Raw genomic sequence first — 16,442 nt, forward strand, 5'->3', positions numbered from 1 at the left:
TAGCTAAAGATTTATCAATTTTGCTGATCTGTCCAAGAAACAACTTTTGGTTTTGTTGATTTTCAGACATGTCTTTGATTCAGTATTTGATATTTTCCAAGGGAAATATATGATCCATTTTAGAAAGAGTTCCTTAGAAAATAATTAGAACATGTTTTAATTTGGTATTTTTCTATTCTTCAGTTCTCTGGAAACTAACCAAAGTGGAGGAGCTGACAATAGCTAGGCAAATGGAGTTACTGTGAATAGTGGGTTTTCATTCCCACATTCTTTCTGTCCCTCCTACCATACCCTGGGTTAGATAAGACTTAAAAATAAAACTCAGGCTTACATCTGTAATCCCAGCACTTAGGGAGGCCTAGACGGGCAAATCACTTGAGGCCAGGAGTTTGAGACCAGCCTGGCCAACATGCTGAAACCCTGCCTCTACTAAAAATACAGAAATTAGCCAGGTGTCATGCTGGTCACCTGTAGTCCCAGCTACTCAGGTGGCTGAGGCAGGAGAATCACTTGAATCTGAAAGGCAGAGGTTACAGTAAGCTGAGATTGCGCCACTGCTCTCCAGCCTGGGCAACAGAATGAGACCCTATCTCAAAAAATAAAAATTAAATTAAATAATAAATAAATTAAATAAATAAAATTCAATTAAATACAAAAATTTCATAAAAAATAAAGGCCAGAGTTTCAGCCTCATATAGTCCCAGGAGATGGCAAATGGTAATCAGTGATTCTTTCACATTGAGAGAAGCCTCAGTCCCCATGAGCATGGGGCAGGGATGCAGCCCAGCTGTGAGACATCCTCTTCACATGTCCCAGACCCCTTGCCCAGCTCTGAAGACACCAGAGCTAACAACCATCTCCCCTGCTATTCCCCAGCTCCTCCTTCACTCAGAACATTCCCAGTCAGCAAACATTTACTGAGAATTTTAGGAAGGACCTAGCACGATGCTGGCCATACTACTGCCCTTTGAGAAAAAAAAGTATATGAATGGGATAAAAGTGTGTGCAAAACTACAGAAGCAGAGGAATGAACAGTTTTCTACTGGACTGGGATGAGGTAAGAACTGGAATTTTGTAGGGCCAAGGCCCCGCCTTGGGTGTGCAGTTCCTACCTGAGATCCGAATGGGCCCGAATCTTCTGGACCTTAATGTCCGAGTCCAGCACGTTCAGCAACACAGCCAGCTGCCTCACCAGGGTGTCCTTCCGCTGCTCTGTCAGCTGCCCAACACCAACCTGCAGGGTCAGCTCCACCAGGCCACTCCTCCTAGGGTCTGGGGAAAGAGAAGATACAGGATTTGCACTTGGAGATTTGCACAGGCTTTAGAGTGTAAGGAGCGAGGTTTCTACAAGAGCTCAAAATTACTCCTATGCCATTTCTACATTTGAGTTGTAGGACTCAGGTAAATTCTTCCAAACACCGCGGAGGCCACTATCTGGGAGTGCTTTCCCTTGTTTTATCCCAGTTTGCTATTTATAGTTTTTTTTTTCCAGATGATAATTGAGTGTACCTAATTAGCCTCTGGGCTAACTGAAAATTTCAGCCCCTTCCACACTTCCCCAGGACTAGAAAGAGAATTTTGCTTCCAAGTGCCACAGGCACTGCCCAGTTCAGTTTATGCTGAGCTCATTACAGCCGCTGCACTGGAGCTGCCTCCCTCTGTGCCCTGGTATTGAGGCCCTTGTGTCCGCTTCACATTAGGTCTTTGTCTTCTGGCAGGAAAACAAAAGTGAAAAGAAAATCTAGTTGCCAGATAACATTCTCTTTTAAAGAGTGACGAGGCTGGATCTATCTGGGGATGCACAACAAGGTATAAGAGACATCCTCAAAGTGGGTCCAGCCAAGAGCTGGAGCCAGCCACAGGAGGCCTCCCACGCTAGTCACATCTGTCAGCGTAAAGACCCCAAAGGCTGACCAGCCAGAGCATGCATGGCCAGCTCCAGAGCCCAGGAACTCACCTGGCTGCACTTCCACAGTGGCAGTGTCCGTGTCCGAGGCCCCCTGACTGTCGGTGACTCGCAAGTGGAAAGTGTACATCCCCTCCACCAGATTCGTAAGCTGCAGGGCCGCACTGTGGTCAGAGCCATCGATGACATCCTACGAAAGAACACGGATCACAGGGCAGCTGTCAATCCTCAGGTCCCAATTTCTGGGCTTCTGTTGATCCTAAACCTCAGTGTCCCATCTTTTTAACACAGGCGTGACTTTAAGAGGGAAGCTGCAGGGGAATGAGGCTGGTGGGACAGCTAAAGACAGGAGAAATCCTCAGCATCTCTTCCCCAAAAAGCGCCAGGGGGCACATCCTCAGACAGTATTTCCTGGGCTGAATTTACCAAGCACTTTCCAGGAATTACCAAATAATTAATTGTATCCAACAAAGGGAAAGACCATTTGAATTAGGGCAAGGACCCTGAGAACAAAGCACAGATTTTCTGGGTCTTATTTTCAAACATAGCTTTACAAAACCCTCATCTTGAATTCCCTCATAATGTATCATGTTCACCTCAAATAACCCAAGACCCTGTGTAGCATCCTCTGTTCTGTGTGCTTCTAAGCTCCAAAGAATTAGAGAAGAACCTCCCAGACTCCGGCTAATAGAAGGGGTGATAACAAATACGTGCTCTGAACAGAGACTCACTGTTATTACATTTAGAGGCGAATCCCCCATCTAGTTGAATAGTGTTAATTCTAGAAGTGCTTAGAAAGTATAAAGCATTTTCAGTTCCTTCCCTGTGACCACTCCTTAGTACATCTCCAAGAGTAAATCTGCATCTCTCCAGTCCTTAGAAATGGCAGGAATGAAGATGTACATACATTTATGTCCTAAGAGGCAGAATGATCTAACGGGGGTAAAATGCCTGCCAGGAGCTAAAAACCTAGGTGTGTCTAGTTTGATTAGAAATGGATTAGTTAAGGCTGGGCACGGTGGCTCACGCCTGTAATTCCAGTACTTTGGGAAGCCGAGGCGGGCGGATCATGAGGTCAAGAGATCAAGACCATCCTGGCCAACATGGTGAAACCCCATCTCTACTAAAAATACAAAAATTAGCTGGATGTAGTGGCATGTGCCTGTAGTCCCAGCTACTCGGGAGGCTGAGGCAGGAGAATCGCCTGAGCTTGGGTAGTAGAGGTTGCAGTGAGCTGAGATCGTGCGACATCTGGCCGATAGAGTGAGACCCAGTCTCAAAAAAAAAAAAAAAAAGAAAAAAGAAACAAAAGAAAGAAAGAAAAAGAAGTGGATTAGTTAACCTTGGCCAAGTCACTTCTCATCTCTGCATTTCGCCTTCTGCATCTATAAAACACAAACAGCAATACCTGACTTATTGACTCATCTGGCAGAATATGAGGAACAGAAAAGAATCCACTTGGAGCAAAACAGGAAGGATGGAAAAGCATCCTGGAAGCAGGATGATTCTTGCTGGAAGACTTGACCTCAAAGTCCTTCCAAACTATGGTTTCCTGCCCATCCAAAGTCTGTTCAGGAAAAAGTCGGAAACGATTTCAGCTTTTGGTTAAATCTCAAAGCAGCCTACTGCCTCCAGCCTTCAGAACATTCAAATGTAGAAGCATAAGCACCTTACAGGGAACACGGAAAGAGAGATGAGGTCATTATAGAGACACTGCCGTGGACTGAACTGTTTCCTTCCCAAATTCCTGTGTTGAAGCCCTAACCCCATACGACTATATCTAGAAATAGGACCTATAAGGAAGTAGTTAAGGTTAATTGAGGTCATAAGGGTAGGCCCCTGATCCAATAGGATTAGTGTCCTTATAAGAAGAGACACAGAGTGCTCTCTCTTCCCCTGCTACGGGAGGACATGGTAAGAGGGCAGCTGTCTGCAAACCAGGAAGAAAGACCTCACTGGGAACTGAATTAGCCAGCAACTTGAGCCTGTCTTCCCAGCCTCCTTAACAGAGACAAAATGAAGTTCTGTTGTTTAAGCCTCCTTATACTTATATCCTTAGAACATACTGTGGTATACTGTTTGCAGCCCAAGCTGACTAATGCAGATGTAATGATGAGTGGTCTAGGACCAATTCTCTCTCAGTACTCACTCCAGCTGCTGGACTCTGGCCATCCCGGATCCACAGATAGGACACAATTCCTTGGTCATCAGTAGACCTTGAACCATCCAAAGTAATGGAATTATTGGGAAGCACAAGAACATGTCTGCCACCAGCCCGGGCTCTGGGAGGACTATTATTTTCTAAGTCAAATATAGCAAAAATGAAAGCAAAAAGATTGATTTAAAACATTGGTGATAGAAAAAGTGTGTCATAAAACATCCACAACTCTTCCACCTTGCAGATACAGTATGTAGAATTAAAATATTCAAAAAGGCATTTTTTTTCCCCAAATGCATATAAGATACAGACTTCCTTAAAACTCCATTTGTACTTAGCTAGCTATAATTTGGGATGAAAAAGGTAAAGTAGGTGGCAAGCTATACATTGGGAATTTTTCTAATATTGTTATAATTTTTCTGTCCTTGAAAAAAGGAACAATGATTTTACCAACATTTAGGGTGCTGAAAGTGGCAATATTTTGGTTTAAAATATATTCTGGGTCATTTTTTACTGGTCCACACTATCTGGCCAGAAATATTTCCACTTCAAGTACTACTGCCAAATCTTGACTCCCTAAGATTTAAAAAAAAAAAAAAAAAAAAAAGACTTGAGTAAAAAGTAGGCTGGGTGCAGTGGCTCACACCTGTAATCCCAGCACTTTAGGAGGCCAGAGCAGGAGAATCACTTGAGACCAGGAGTTTGAGACCAGCCTGGGCAACATAACAAGTCTCCATCTCTATGAAAAATTAAAATAATAACAATGATAATTAGGCCCTCACTTCTCTGACTAGATGTTAAATATAAATGAGGCAATGGCCAGGCATGGTGGCTCATAACTGTAATCCCAACACTTGGAGAGGCTAAGGCAGGATGTGTGCTTAAAGCCAGAAGTTCAAGACCAGCCTAGGTAGCAAGACTTGTCTCCACACACAAAAACATTAAAAATCAGCTGGGCATGGTGACACACACCTGGTAGTTCCAGCTACTCAGGAAGCTGAGGTGAGACAATCACTTGAGGTCAGGAGTTTGAGGCTGCAATGAGCTTTGATCGCAGCACTGCACTCCAGTCTGAGCAACAGAGTGGGACCCTGTGTCTATTTTAAAAATAAAAAAAATGAGGCAATGTAAAAGCCATTTCTGATATAATAGCTTCAGAAAAGAGGGGCCAGGGAGCCTTAACAAGACTACAGTACAGTGGGGAGATCTTAATAAGACACAGCCTCAATTTGGAGATGAGGCTGCTGTGAGGCAAATCCTGCTTGTCCAGATGGGGCTCTGGGACCCAGCCTGATCCCTCCCAATTTCCCCTTAGAAACAAGTCAAGATGCCTGTTCAGATTATTCTCTCTACTTTAATGCATGGTTGAAAATCTCAACAATAAAATCTTTTTAAAAATGCAATCTATACGACTTTGCTGTTACAGTTGCTTCAGCCTCTCCCAGCTGCCCAGAGAATAAAGTCCAAACCCCTAGGCATAGCCCAGGTACATATAACCCTCCACGGCAGAGCCTGTGCCTCAGGCTGCAGCCACTGTCCCAGCGTCCCACACTCTTGCCATTCTACAATGCGTGAACCTTTCCGTCCAGCCAGGCTCTTATACTCCTCTGCACTTCAACACGTGGTAATCATCCCTTCACTAATTCATTCAATACCTCTGATTTGCCATGAGTCTAGCAGTCTGCTATACTGAGGATACACAGATGTCTGAAGCAAAGGCACTCAGGCAGTTCACAGTCAAATGGGAAGACAGACAAGGAGACAAGTACCTCAAATGGTATTGCACTAGTCTAGACCACAGATTTCACATTAAGAAACGATATGGAGTTTGAATCTCTTTTCTTGAATTTTCAAGCAATAAAGAAAAAAAAAAGCATAATGGTATCATTTGGACATGGGTCTTTCATTACTAGCAGTCACAGAAGAGTGAAGTCATTAGAAGATACGCTCCACAAACAAAAGGAAATGTCTCCTTGCAGAGGGCGACTGGGAAACAGCTAACATGAATAGAAGAAAGTTGGCTTTTTTTCCACCAGGCAGGGTTTGGCATCTGCTGTGAACAAATCAGCAAACACCAACATCTCTGAGCAGTCACGGCCTGGCTGAGGGTCCTGCAGACTCGAAAGCAGAGCAGGCCCAGCCCTGTCCACCTCAGACCCACTCACCCTTCTTCACAGCCACAGTGAGGGTGGACGTGCTGCTCAGTCCCTGCTGGTCTTTCACGGTCAAACGGAAGCGGTAGGTCCCCACCTGAAGACCAGTCACAGTGGCTATTGCTTTGTCAATATTTTCCATCTCCACTGCACTGGGGCCTCTATAAAACATGCAAGCGGTTAACATAAGGGCGGGGGCATGGGATTCTGAATATGACAGGCATGCGATTTGTGCTCTTATAAATGTTTTGTTCCAGCTATAATATATACCATTTAGAGAATTCTAAGAAAACTCCATTCATCTGTACTCTCTAGTTCAGTGGGAGAGTCATAAGTGAAAACCTATTTCAGGCAGAGTCTGCTGGATTACTGGGAAGAGAATATTTGTTCTTGATTTCTTTAAGTCAAGCTGCCAGTGAAATGATCTCTCCTTGGAAAACGAGCCTTAGAAACGACTCCCATTTCTTCTTTGAATAAAATTAGGTGAAATCCTCGTCTATCTTTAGGGAGAGCATGGAGGAGGAGGGAATAAGCCAGATAAGCCCTCTCCTAAGAGATAAATCACACTATAGTCATTAAGATCAGGGGCTTGTCAAAAATACCTCAGTTTGGGTCCAAGCTCTTTCTCTTACTATCTGGGCAACCTTAGTCTGTGTGGTCTCATTAGTGTCTACAAGCCTCAGTTTCTCCAACTTTAAATAGGAATCATATTCTTATTTATCTCTTACAAACTGATACAGGGTTCTATGAGACAGAGCATGTAAAGCTCAGAAAATGTTAGATGATATGGATTGCCTCTTACACTCTGCACTTCTGGTGTCTACAGTCACTGCAGGATGGGTTGAGTGTAGACAGGATCACACACAGGTTTCCCTGAACCTCTTCTATCATGAGCTCGCCTCACACCAAGACAGCCCTGTTCACCTGCCCTGAGCTCTACCTCCCTCTACTATCAGTGATGTCCATCCACACCTGACGTACTCTTCAATCAACAACACCCAGCCACTTCTAGAAACGTGCTTAAATCCCAACTCCTCAAAATGCTCAAGCTGACTGTTTACTACAGATCCTCCAGAGAAGGGATAATATGAGCATTCAGCATGGGCATGAACCTAGCTCAGTGGCGAGACAGACTACCTGATGTGCTCCCAGTGGTAGAAGACAATGCCGTGGTCATCACTGCTGCTGCTCCCATCCAGGGTAGCACTTTCCACTGGGAAGATCAGCTCTTTATCAGGGCCAGCCACAGCCACTGGAGGTCTGTTATTTTCTGGAATTACAGAAACAGTGTGAAAAAGTATTATCTCCTTGCATTAAGTCTGCAATCCTGTGATTTCTTGATTTAAGTACATTACTCATCTTCAGACCAGGCAGCCACTAGAGTATGCAGCATCCTTTGGAATCCTGGAGTGAAGCACTGCAGCCTCCTTAGCTGATCCAGGAGTTGAACAGTCCAAGTTCAAGACTGCCATTACAGGCAGCCAAGAAACACTGTCTCTAATAGACACATCTTTGGTTTCTTTGGTTTAAAAGAATTTCAGTCGGCCGGGCGCGGTGGCTCACGCCTGTCATCCCAGCACTTTGGGAGGCCGAGGCAGGCGGATCATAAGGTCAGGAGATCGAGACCAGCCTGGCTAACACGGTGAAACCCCGTCTCTACTAAAAATACAAAAAATTAGCCGGGCGTGGTGGCATGTGCCTATAGTCCCAGCTACTCGGGGGGTTGAGACAGGAGAATGGTGTAAACCCGGGAGGTGGAGCTTGCAGTGAGCCAAGATCGCACCACTGCACTCCAGCTTGGGCGACAGAGAGAGACTCCGTATCAAAAAAAAAAAAAAAAAAAAAAAAAAAAATATATATATATATATATATATATATATATATATATATATCTCTCTCTCTTCAGTCATAGGGTGAAAGAGAAGGAAAGGAAAGAAGGGTAGAAGGAGAGAGGGAAGAAGGGTGGGGGGAGGAAGGAAAGAGAGAGGAAGGAAAGAAGGAAGGGATGGAAGGGAGGGAGGAAGAGAGACAGAGAGGGAGGGAGGGGACATCCATGTGAAGAGACCTGCTTTATCAGGTAGGGCTTACTTCCTTTTGTCTCTGTAGCCTCATTGCTAACACAGTGCCTGGTAAACAGTAAATGTTCAAAATATTTTAAATTAAATGTTGAAAGAAAGTAAAATATATAAAGTATTGCTGATATTGGCCAGGCGTGGTAGCTCATGCCTGTAATCCCAGCACTTTGGGAGGCCAACGCAGGTGGATCACTTGGGGCCAGGAGTTCAAGACCAGCCTGGCCAACATGGTGAAACTCTGTTTCTACTAAAAATCCAAAAATTAGCCAGGCATGGTGGCACACATCTGTAATCCCAGCTATTCAGGAGGCTGAGGCACTAGAATCATTTGAACCTGGGAGGCAGAGATTGCAGTAAGTCGAGATCATGCCACTGCACTCCAGCCTGGATGACAGCGTGAGACTCTGTCTCACATAAAAAAAAAAAAAAAAAAAAAAAAAAAAAAGTATTGCTAATATTGATATAAATAGATAAAATATCTGTTAACAAAAAAAGGGCCAGGTGTAGTGGCTCACACCTGTAATCGCAGCACTTTGGGAGGCCAAGGGTGAGAGGATTGCTTGAGCCCAGGAGTTTGAGACCAGCCTGGGCAACAGAGTGAGACCCAGTCTTACAAAAAAAAAAAAAAAAAAAAAGTCATATAGTCAAAAGCTGTAGCAGCCATTGCCCAGTGTTTGCACCACGCCACAGACCCCATGATCCTACTCACTACATAACAGGAGTTTCTCTTTGCCGTAGGATAGAGTACTTGGGTGACCATACATTTACAAAGCCCTTTAGGATGGAGTCCTGGGCTCTCTTGGGGTCATCTACTGTCATTCCAGTCCCTGCCCAGCCTCCCCACCACCTCCCATTCCCACATCCCTACCTCTTGTTCTCCCTCTCCAATCACAGTAATTCCTTTTAAATCTTTGAATGTACCAGACTCTCTTCCTTGGCCCTCATGCATACTGTTCCCTCTACCTAAGAACTCTTCCTCTTCCCCTGTGCTGCCCACCCCTCCCCTTCTTCACCGACTAACTGTGACTTGTGCTTCAATCTGAGCTCATGTACAAGCTCTTTGCAGATGCGTCACACCTAGGCGAGTGCTCTTTCTTTTGGGTCCTGTAGCACCCTGTAGTTATTTTAGTAAAGCATCAATCACAGAGTTTTATGTGAACTTCTCCATAAGCCCTACAAGGGCAGAGATCAAGTCTATCTTGTTTAATTCCACATCCCAGAGTCTAACTAATAGCCCTTTTTATGTATTAGTGGCATAAATAAATAAGTTGTCTATAGGTTGAGTATAATCTCATTGCCAGGAACTGGATAGAGGTTCTGGGACTAACAAGCCTCTTTTAGAAAAGTTCTAAGGCAAAGGCCATTATCAAACAAAGGTATGATAACCTTTAAGGTTATTTAACTCAGGAGGTAGGCAGAGCCCTAGGTTTCCACGAAACTATTAATGAACAGTGACACTGAACTGGAACATGTTCCCCAATCTCTGGCTACATCTGAGTGTCAAGTCACACATAAGAACCAGCCCCTTCGAGGTCGTCTGGAGTTCTCTACGGCAGAGTGGGGCACGTGTGGAAGCATCCACATGGCGAATTGGAACCCACAAGCAGTGCTGTGGATGGCTCCCATTTCATCCTTCATGCCATAGTTTACAGACAGCCAAGGCAAGATTTAGAACCGCAAAATGAAATTAGTTTTACATGGAGCTTCAGCACCCACGAGCCGGTACCAGCAATGTGGCATCTCCAAACCCCAGAAGCCCAGCTATCATTTCTGCTTTACTCTCTGAGGCCAGATCTCTTTCTCCTCCACCTACCAGGCTGGACGATCACAGTCACCACAGCAGTGGACTGCTGCCGTGAAGAATCTGTCACCTTCAGCTGAAATGTATAATCTCCTTCCTGCATTGCAGATAAATGAAGGTACGGTGTCTGCATGCCCTAAGTAATAGCAAAGACAAAAATAAAAACAAAACAAAAAGTAAAGAAGCACAAGTAAATAGTATGACAGAATGAAAAACTAACAATTTTACTTAATACAGAGACCTTGCTCAAAAAGAAATGTGTTTGGTCAGGCACGGTGGTTCACATCTGTAATCCCAGCACTTTAGAAGGCCAAGGCAGGCGGATCACTTGAGGTCAGGAGTTTGAGACCAGCCTGGTCAACATGGTGGAACCCTGTCTCTACTAAAAATATGTTTTAAAAATCAGCCGGGCACGATGGCGGGCACCTGTAATCCCAGCTACTTAAGAGGCTGAGGCACAAGAATCGCTTGGAACCCGGGAGGTGGAGGTTGCAGTGGGCTGAGATTGCACCACTGCACTGCAGCCTGGGTGACAGAAAAAAGAAAAAAATATGTTGGTCCCCAAGAACGTGTGACCTAAACTTTGCTGTCCATCCTCATACACTATTGAAGGAGTGTAAACTAGTATAGCCTTTTTGGAAGCCAATCTGAAAACAGCTATTAAAATATTAAATAAGCACATACTACAACCCAGTAATTCGACTTCTTAGTATCTATACCGGAGAAATGCACAAGGAGACTCGTCCATGGATGTTGACTGAAGCACAGTCTATCACAGCAAAATATGGAAACAATCTACACATCCGTCAACAGGAGGATGGTCAAACACACTACGATATACTATGGAATACTAGTTTAAAAGAAAGAAGTTTAAAATCATGAGCAGGTTTATAAATACTAAAATGGCAAATGTCAAAGACATATTAAGAAAAAAAAAAGAAAGTTGGGTCGCATTCAAAAGCAAACAGTAAAATATTGTTTACAGAAATCCACACAAAAAAGAAACTTGTGGAACCATGCATACAATGTGAAAGGTATTGCTGCGTGTACATACACACACTTACACAGACACATGGAAAAGATTCTGGAAGTATACACATTAAACTGATAAAAGTACTTATTTCCAGTAAGGACACTTGGATGGCAGTGGTGATCAATTTATTTGAACTTATTTTAGCAGAATTTATTTGAGCTTTTTTTTTTTTTTTAACCACAAGAGGCAATTCATGTATTACTTTTGTAATCAAAAATAATTTTTTGGCCGGGTGCAGTGGCTCATGCCTGTAATCCCAGCACTTTGGGAGGCTGCGGCAGGTGGATCATGAAGTCAGGAGTTCAAGACCAGTCTGGCCCAAATGGTGAAACACTATCTCTACTAAAAATACAAAAATTAGCTGGGCATGGTGGCAGGCACCTGTAATCCCAGCAACTCGGGAGGCTGAGGCAGAAGAATCGCTTGAACTTGGAGGGCGGAGGTTGCAGTGAGCCAAGATTGCGCCACTGCACTCCAGCCTGGACCACAGAGTGAGACTCCAACTCAAAAAAGAAAAAATAAGTAATAATAATAACAATAATTTTTTGCCAGGTGTGGTGGCTCATGCCTGTGATCCTAGCACTTAGGGAGGCCAAGGCAAAAGTATTGCTTAAGCCCAGGAGTTCAAGATCAGCCTGGGCAACATGGTAAAACCCCACTTTCACAAAAAAATACAAAAATTAGCCAGGTGTGGTGGTGTGTGCCTGTGGTCCTAGCTACTCAGGAGGCCGAGATAGGAGGATCTTTGGAGCCCAGGAGATCAAGGCTATGGTGGGCTGTAGTCACATCACTGCACTCCAGCCTGGGTGACAGAGTGAGATCCTGTTTCAAAATAAATAAATAATATAATTTTGTAAAACTCTAAGTCAACCCACGTTTTTACAAAGTCATTTTTTCACTGAGTATGCAATAGCTACACTTGGTGACCCCAGGTTAATACCCTTTCTTTTTTGTTGTTGGTAATAGTTTCAATTATTGCTTATGTTTGAAGTGCATGGCATTATGAAAAGGATTTTTAAGTCTTATTACAATTTATTTACTTTTATAGATCCCAAGATTGTCTAAAGATAAATGTATCTGTGTGCATTTTTTAAGGTTTTAATGGAAAATTTGAAAAGAAAGTTGATACAAGATCAATTGGGTTACCAGGCGAACTTCTGAAATTTGAAATGCATACTTTTAAGAACTTTTGGAAAAAAAAAAATACTTTTCCCTACTTTGACTAAATAAGGCAAAGCGCCTTTCTCTGAAAAGTTCAACAGGGAAAGTATAATTTCCCAGGAGTTGCCTCTAAATTCATCAGGTACGTGAATGCTTCTGTACACAACGTAACGAAATGTTGTGGTAAATGGGAACTCAGCAGACTACTGTCTCACCGATGCTCCCAAGGCAGCCTCATGTTTCAGGCAATTGCAAAGGTTTCACCTCCTTCCCCAGTAAGAACACAGCCTCAGCGGGCTGCTTGGTACAATTTTCAGACAAATATAAAACGGTCTGATTCACAGACCTCATCTTTGTGATTGCCCCAGTTAATACCCCTTTGGACATCTTAATCAATCAAGCATAAGGCAATAAGGTTGCCACTATGGATATTATTTGGGGAAAGAAGAGAGAGGGTGTCTGGCAACTGGGCTGGTATGTAGAGGCAAGGCTCACAGTGTGGCCCAGCCCTCAGAAACTTTGGATACATGTCCAGTATGCATGGATGAATTTTGGAGTATTAGCTTTGGATGCATAATTCCTAATAAGTAAGAGAAAATTAGGAAGATTCTTTTAACGGTGAAAATACAAAATATCCCATCCTCCTGTTTTGTATGCAACCCACCTCTGAATCAGAATTCTTAACATAACAGAACATAGGACTTGCTACAACCACTAGGTAGAGATGGACACCACCAAGAGGGTTCTCCAAGGATATCCAGACAACTCATGGCTCTTTCAAGTTCCATAAATCTACCCAGTAACTTTTAACTCCTCATAATTGCAAGGCATGCCCCAGGAACACCAGAAAGTAAAGCAGGTTAAGTTTCCATGGAATATCTGATTTTATCTTAAATACTAATGAGAAATGTATCTTGGACTGGTGAGGCGAAATTTGAAGGAGAAAAGGAAGATGGAAATGTAAGGTCCTATCTTTCTTTTTTTTCATGAAACTCTCAAAAAAAATAACATAACTTCAAAAACATTAAGCTGGTTAGCAACAAAAACAAATAGCTTTGCCAATCACAAAAAAGAAGAATACGCAAACACGTCTCTACAAAAATATTTTTTAAAAATCAGCCAGGCATGATGGCGAGCACCTGTAAGTTTCCACGGAAACTTCACACACAACAGAAGTTTCAAGATTATTATGTTGTTAGACAAACATACTTAAAAGATTTGAACAAATCAAAAGGTAGATACAAACAAGACCCTAAAAAGCGACCAGTGGATGTAGACAAGATAACATGGAGTTTCTATAAACAGGAGAAACAGAATAACAAAACAAATTGATAATGAGGTTTAGATTAGATTATTTCTAAGGTTTCTCCCAATACGAAAATACTTCTCTAACAGATGTGAGACTTTTCCCAAACTGATCTCAAGATCTAATTTTCAACACAGAGCCAATTGGTTGCTGTCCTGTGCTATCTAACTGGGAGAGGGGAAAGGATGTAAACTTGGAAGATTTGTGAGCTTCGGTCCTTTTCCAATAGTTGTAATATATCAGGTAACTTTACAAAATAAAGTATCTAAATTGAACTGCCTACCCCAACCAATAGCAGATAGGTAGGTAGGTAGGTAGGTAGATAGACAGACAGACAGACAGACAAAAGTCTGAAGGCAGGACGGAGAACTTGCCTGCATGGCCACATGTTTGCCCTCACTCCCAGGACCCAGGGACCACTCATAGAGGACAATCTGGTGATCGTCACTGCTCTGGTTTCCATTCAAAGTGATGGAGTTTTGAGGCAAAGTTATGGTGTGATTTGGTCCAGCGTTAGCGACCGGTGGGTAGTCCACAGCATTGTTGACTATTAGGGCTGCAGTTGTAGAGTTAGTGGCTCCATCCGAGTCTGTAACAGTCAACCTACAAAAAGGAGAAGAAACCATAGTTGGAAGAATATGCCAGGCTGGGCGCAGTGGCTCACGCCTGTAATCCCAACACTGTGGGAAGCTGAGGTGGGAGGATTGCTTAAGCCCAGGAGTTCTGAGACCAGCTGGGCCATAGAGTGAGACTCTGTCTCTATTTAACAACAACAACAACAAAATTAGCCAGTATGGGCATGCATACCTGTAGTTCTAGCTACTTGGGAGGCTGAGGTGGGAGGATCACTTGAGCCCGGGGAGGTCAAGGCTGCAGTGAGCCAATATTGCTCCACTGCGCTGCAGCTCAGGCAGCAGAGCAACAGACCGTCTCAAAAAACAACCAAAAAAAAAAAAAGAAACAGGCAAAAAAATAATACGCCAAATCTCAAGGTAAACTTAGGTCAATTTAGTCTGCTCATGAAACAGTTCTCAGAAGAACTCGGAACAGTTAAAAACAGAAATTTAAGAATGAAGCAAAGATAAACACAGACTTGATATTTTTGTTTGATTTTGTTGCTGTTGATTATTTTAGTGTTAGTTCATAACATATTGATGTCAGAGGTTCACCTTCATGGATTTCTGATTAGCTTTTGAGATGCTGGGTGAAGAAACCATCCTCACCCAACATAGATGCCACTCTCTAATAACGGAGACTAAAATGGATCAGGTTTAAGTTCTGCCTTCAGGTTGAGCATGCAGAGACAGCAAATCACTCCTGAATTTTCAGCTACAAAGCTTTTTATTTTTTAATCCTTTTCTAGAGGACTTATAATTATGTTTTCAGGATACTCCTTGCAAAGCGGTGTTAGGATTAAGCACTTTCAAATGCGAACCAGTGCTCAACCTCTGTAAACAAAAAAGAGAAGTGCATTAACCTTCCTGCACTAAACTGATTCCTAATGTGGTCCTGAGGACAGTGAATTCACAAATGGGTCACTTCATCCTTCTACGTTAAAGATGGTGGTGGGAGCAGTGATGAGTGCTAAATAATATCAATAGGCATATGACAATGAAGCTGTGGCAAGAACACAGGCCTTCCTTGCAGGGAAAGCACATGTAGGGGGCACCTGTGCATTCTGAGCTGCCTTCCACACTATCCCTCATACTCCACACAACCAAGAGCCAACTTCCACTTCTGGCTCTGACAGCAAACCAAACACCTAAAGTCCTTCCTTCTCAACCAGGCTGAGTCAGGACACTTTCTGGGCCCATTAGGAAATTTCTTCCTGGGTTAGGAGCAGTAACCTGTTCCAATCAGATGGTAAAGCATAATTAAATACAAATGAATTAAATGAATCTCATAAAGTACTTTTCACTATATATAAATTTTACTCCAATGAATAAATAAAGTTCATATTAATTGATGAGGGTATCAGAGCTCCAGCAGCATCGAACCAAAACCCCCATGAAAGCCAAATCTCTTTTGATCAAAATAAGAAGTGCAGTGTTTTATGTGCATTGATTTAAAGAAACAGTAAAAATGTAAGTAGCAGGCAGCACAATAAAGGCAGGGACCCACTTGCCTGAAACTATAGTTACCAGGATCAAGGTTAGACAAGCGTAAGACGGGAGAGTCAACTGAAGTCTCCTCTTCTATGAAGGGCCCGTTAATTTCTTCCCAGTGATAACTCACGATTTCAGTATCATCTGTACTTTCTAAAAGATTAAGAAATAGAGACAAGAATGAAATACAAGAAGAGGAAGACATAAGTTTTATACTTTAATTACTGCATATTTAAATTCATTTTTATATGAAATTATGTACTTGCCTAGATCTCAATGGATATATATTGTATTAGAAGGAGGTTCTTTCCTACTCCTGAAATTATATCACTATTTTTCTCCTGGATTTCCACCAGATTTGACTGAGGCTGTTCCCACTCAGTTGAATATTTAAGAAGCACAGTGACAGAGGCTTTTGCTTTTAAAAAAACAGGAGTCAACAAAACGCAGCACATGGAAATGCTACTGCTGCTCACCTCAGCTACAGCACGCGAGCTCCTACTGATCATTTTAAATAGGCACCTGAGCTGACAGGTTCAAAGAGACTTGAGTTGCTTTTCTATAACTTACAAAACATCATTTACTACCTTAATTATTAAGGGGTAAATCCAGAGAAAGGTCACATCCTTACATGAAAATTTTCCATTTCTACTTTAAAAGAGAACAAACAAAATGTGCCATGCAGATTCACAGAAATTTAGACCTGGAAAGGGGCTAGTTTCATCTAATTCATTTAAGGAAAGA

General features: G+C 42.8%; 2 protein-coding genes across 3 annotated transcripts in view; one reads left to right on the plus strand and one right to left on the minus strand.

Annotated features, from left to right (window-relative positions):
- The window catches only part of ACOT13 (acyl-CoA thioesterase 13), an 812,642-nt gene that overhangs the window by 669,343 nt on the left and 126,857 nt on the right, over positions 1–16,442 (plus strand). The window lies entirely within an intron of this gene.
- The window catches only part of KIAA0319 (KIAA0319 ortholog), a 105,041-nt gene that overhangs the window by 18,541 nt on the left and 70,058 nt on the right, over positions 1–16,442 (minus strand). The window contains exons 9-16 of the mRNA XM_050788254.1: positions 15,719–15,851; positions 13,968–14,196; positions 10,106–10,229; positions 7,355–7,487; positions 6,230–6,378; positions 4,056–4,207; positions 1,958–2,096; positions 1,113–1,272 (exon numbers count right to left, since the gene is read on the minus strand). Coding sequence (XP_050644211.1) covers positions 1,113–1,272; positions 1,958–2,096; positions 4,056–4,207; positions 6,230–6,378; positions 7,355–7,487; positions 10,106–10,229; positions 13,968–14,196; positions 15,719–15,851 — 1,219 coding nt within the window. The remainder of the gene's footprint in view (positions 1–1,112; positions 1,273–1,957; positions 2,097–4,055; positions 4,208–6,229; positions 6,379–7,354; positions 7,488–10,105; positions 10,230–13,967; positions 14,197–15,718; positions 15,852–16,442) is intronic.

This window comes from Macaca thibetana, chromosome 4, assembly GCF_024542745.1.
Source record: "Macaca thibetana thibetana isolate TM-01 chromosome 4, ASM2454274v1, whole genome shotgun sequence".
NCBI lineage: Eukaryota > Metazoa > Chordata > Mammalia > Primates > Cercopithecidae > Macaca > Macaca thibetana.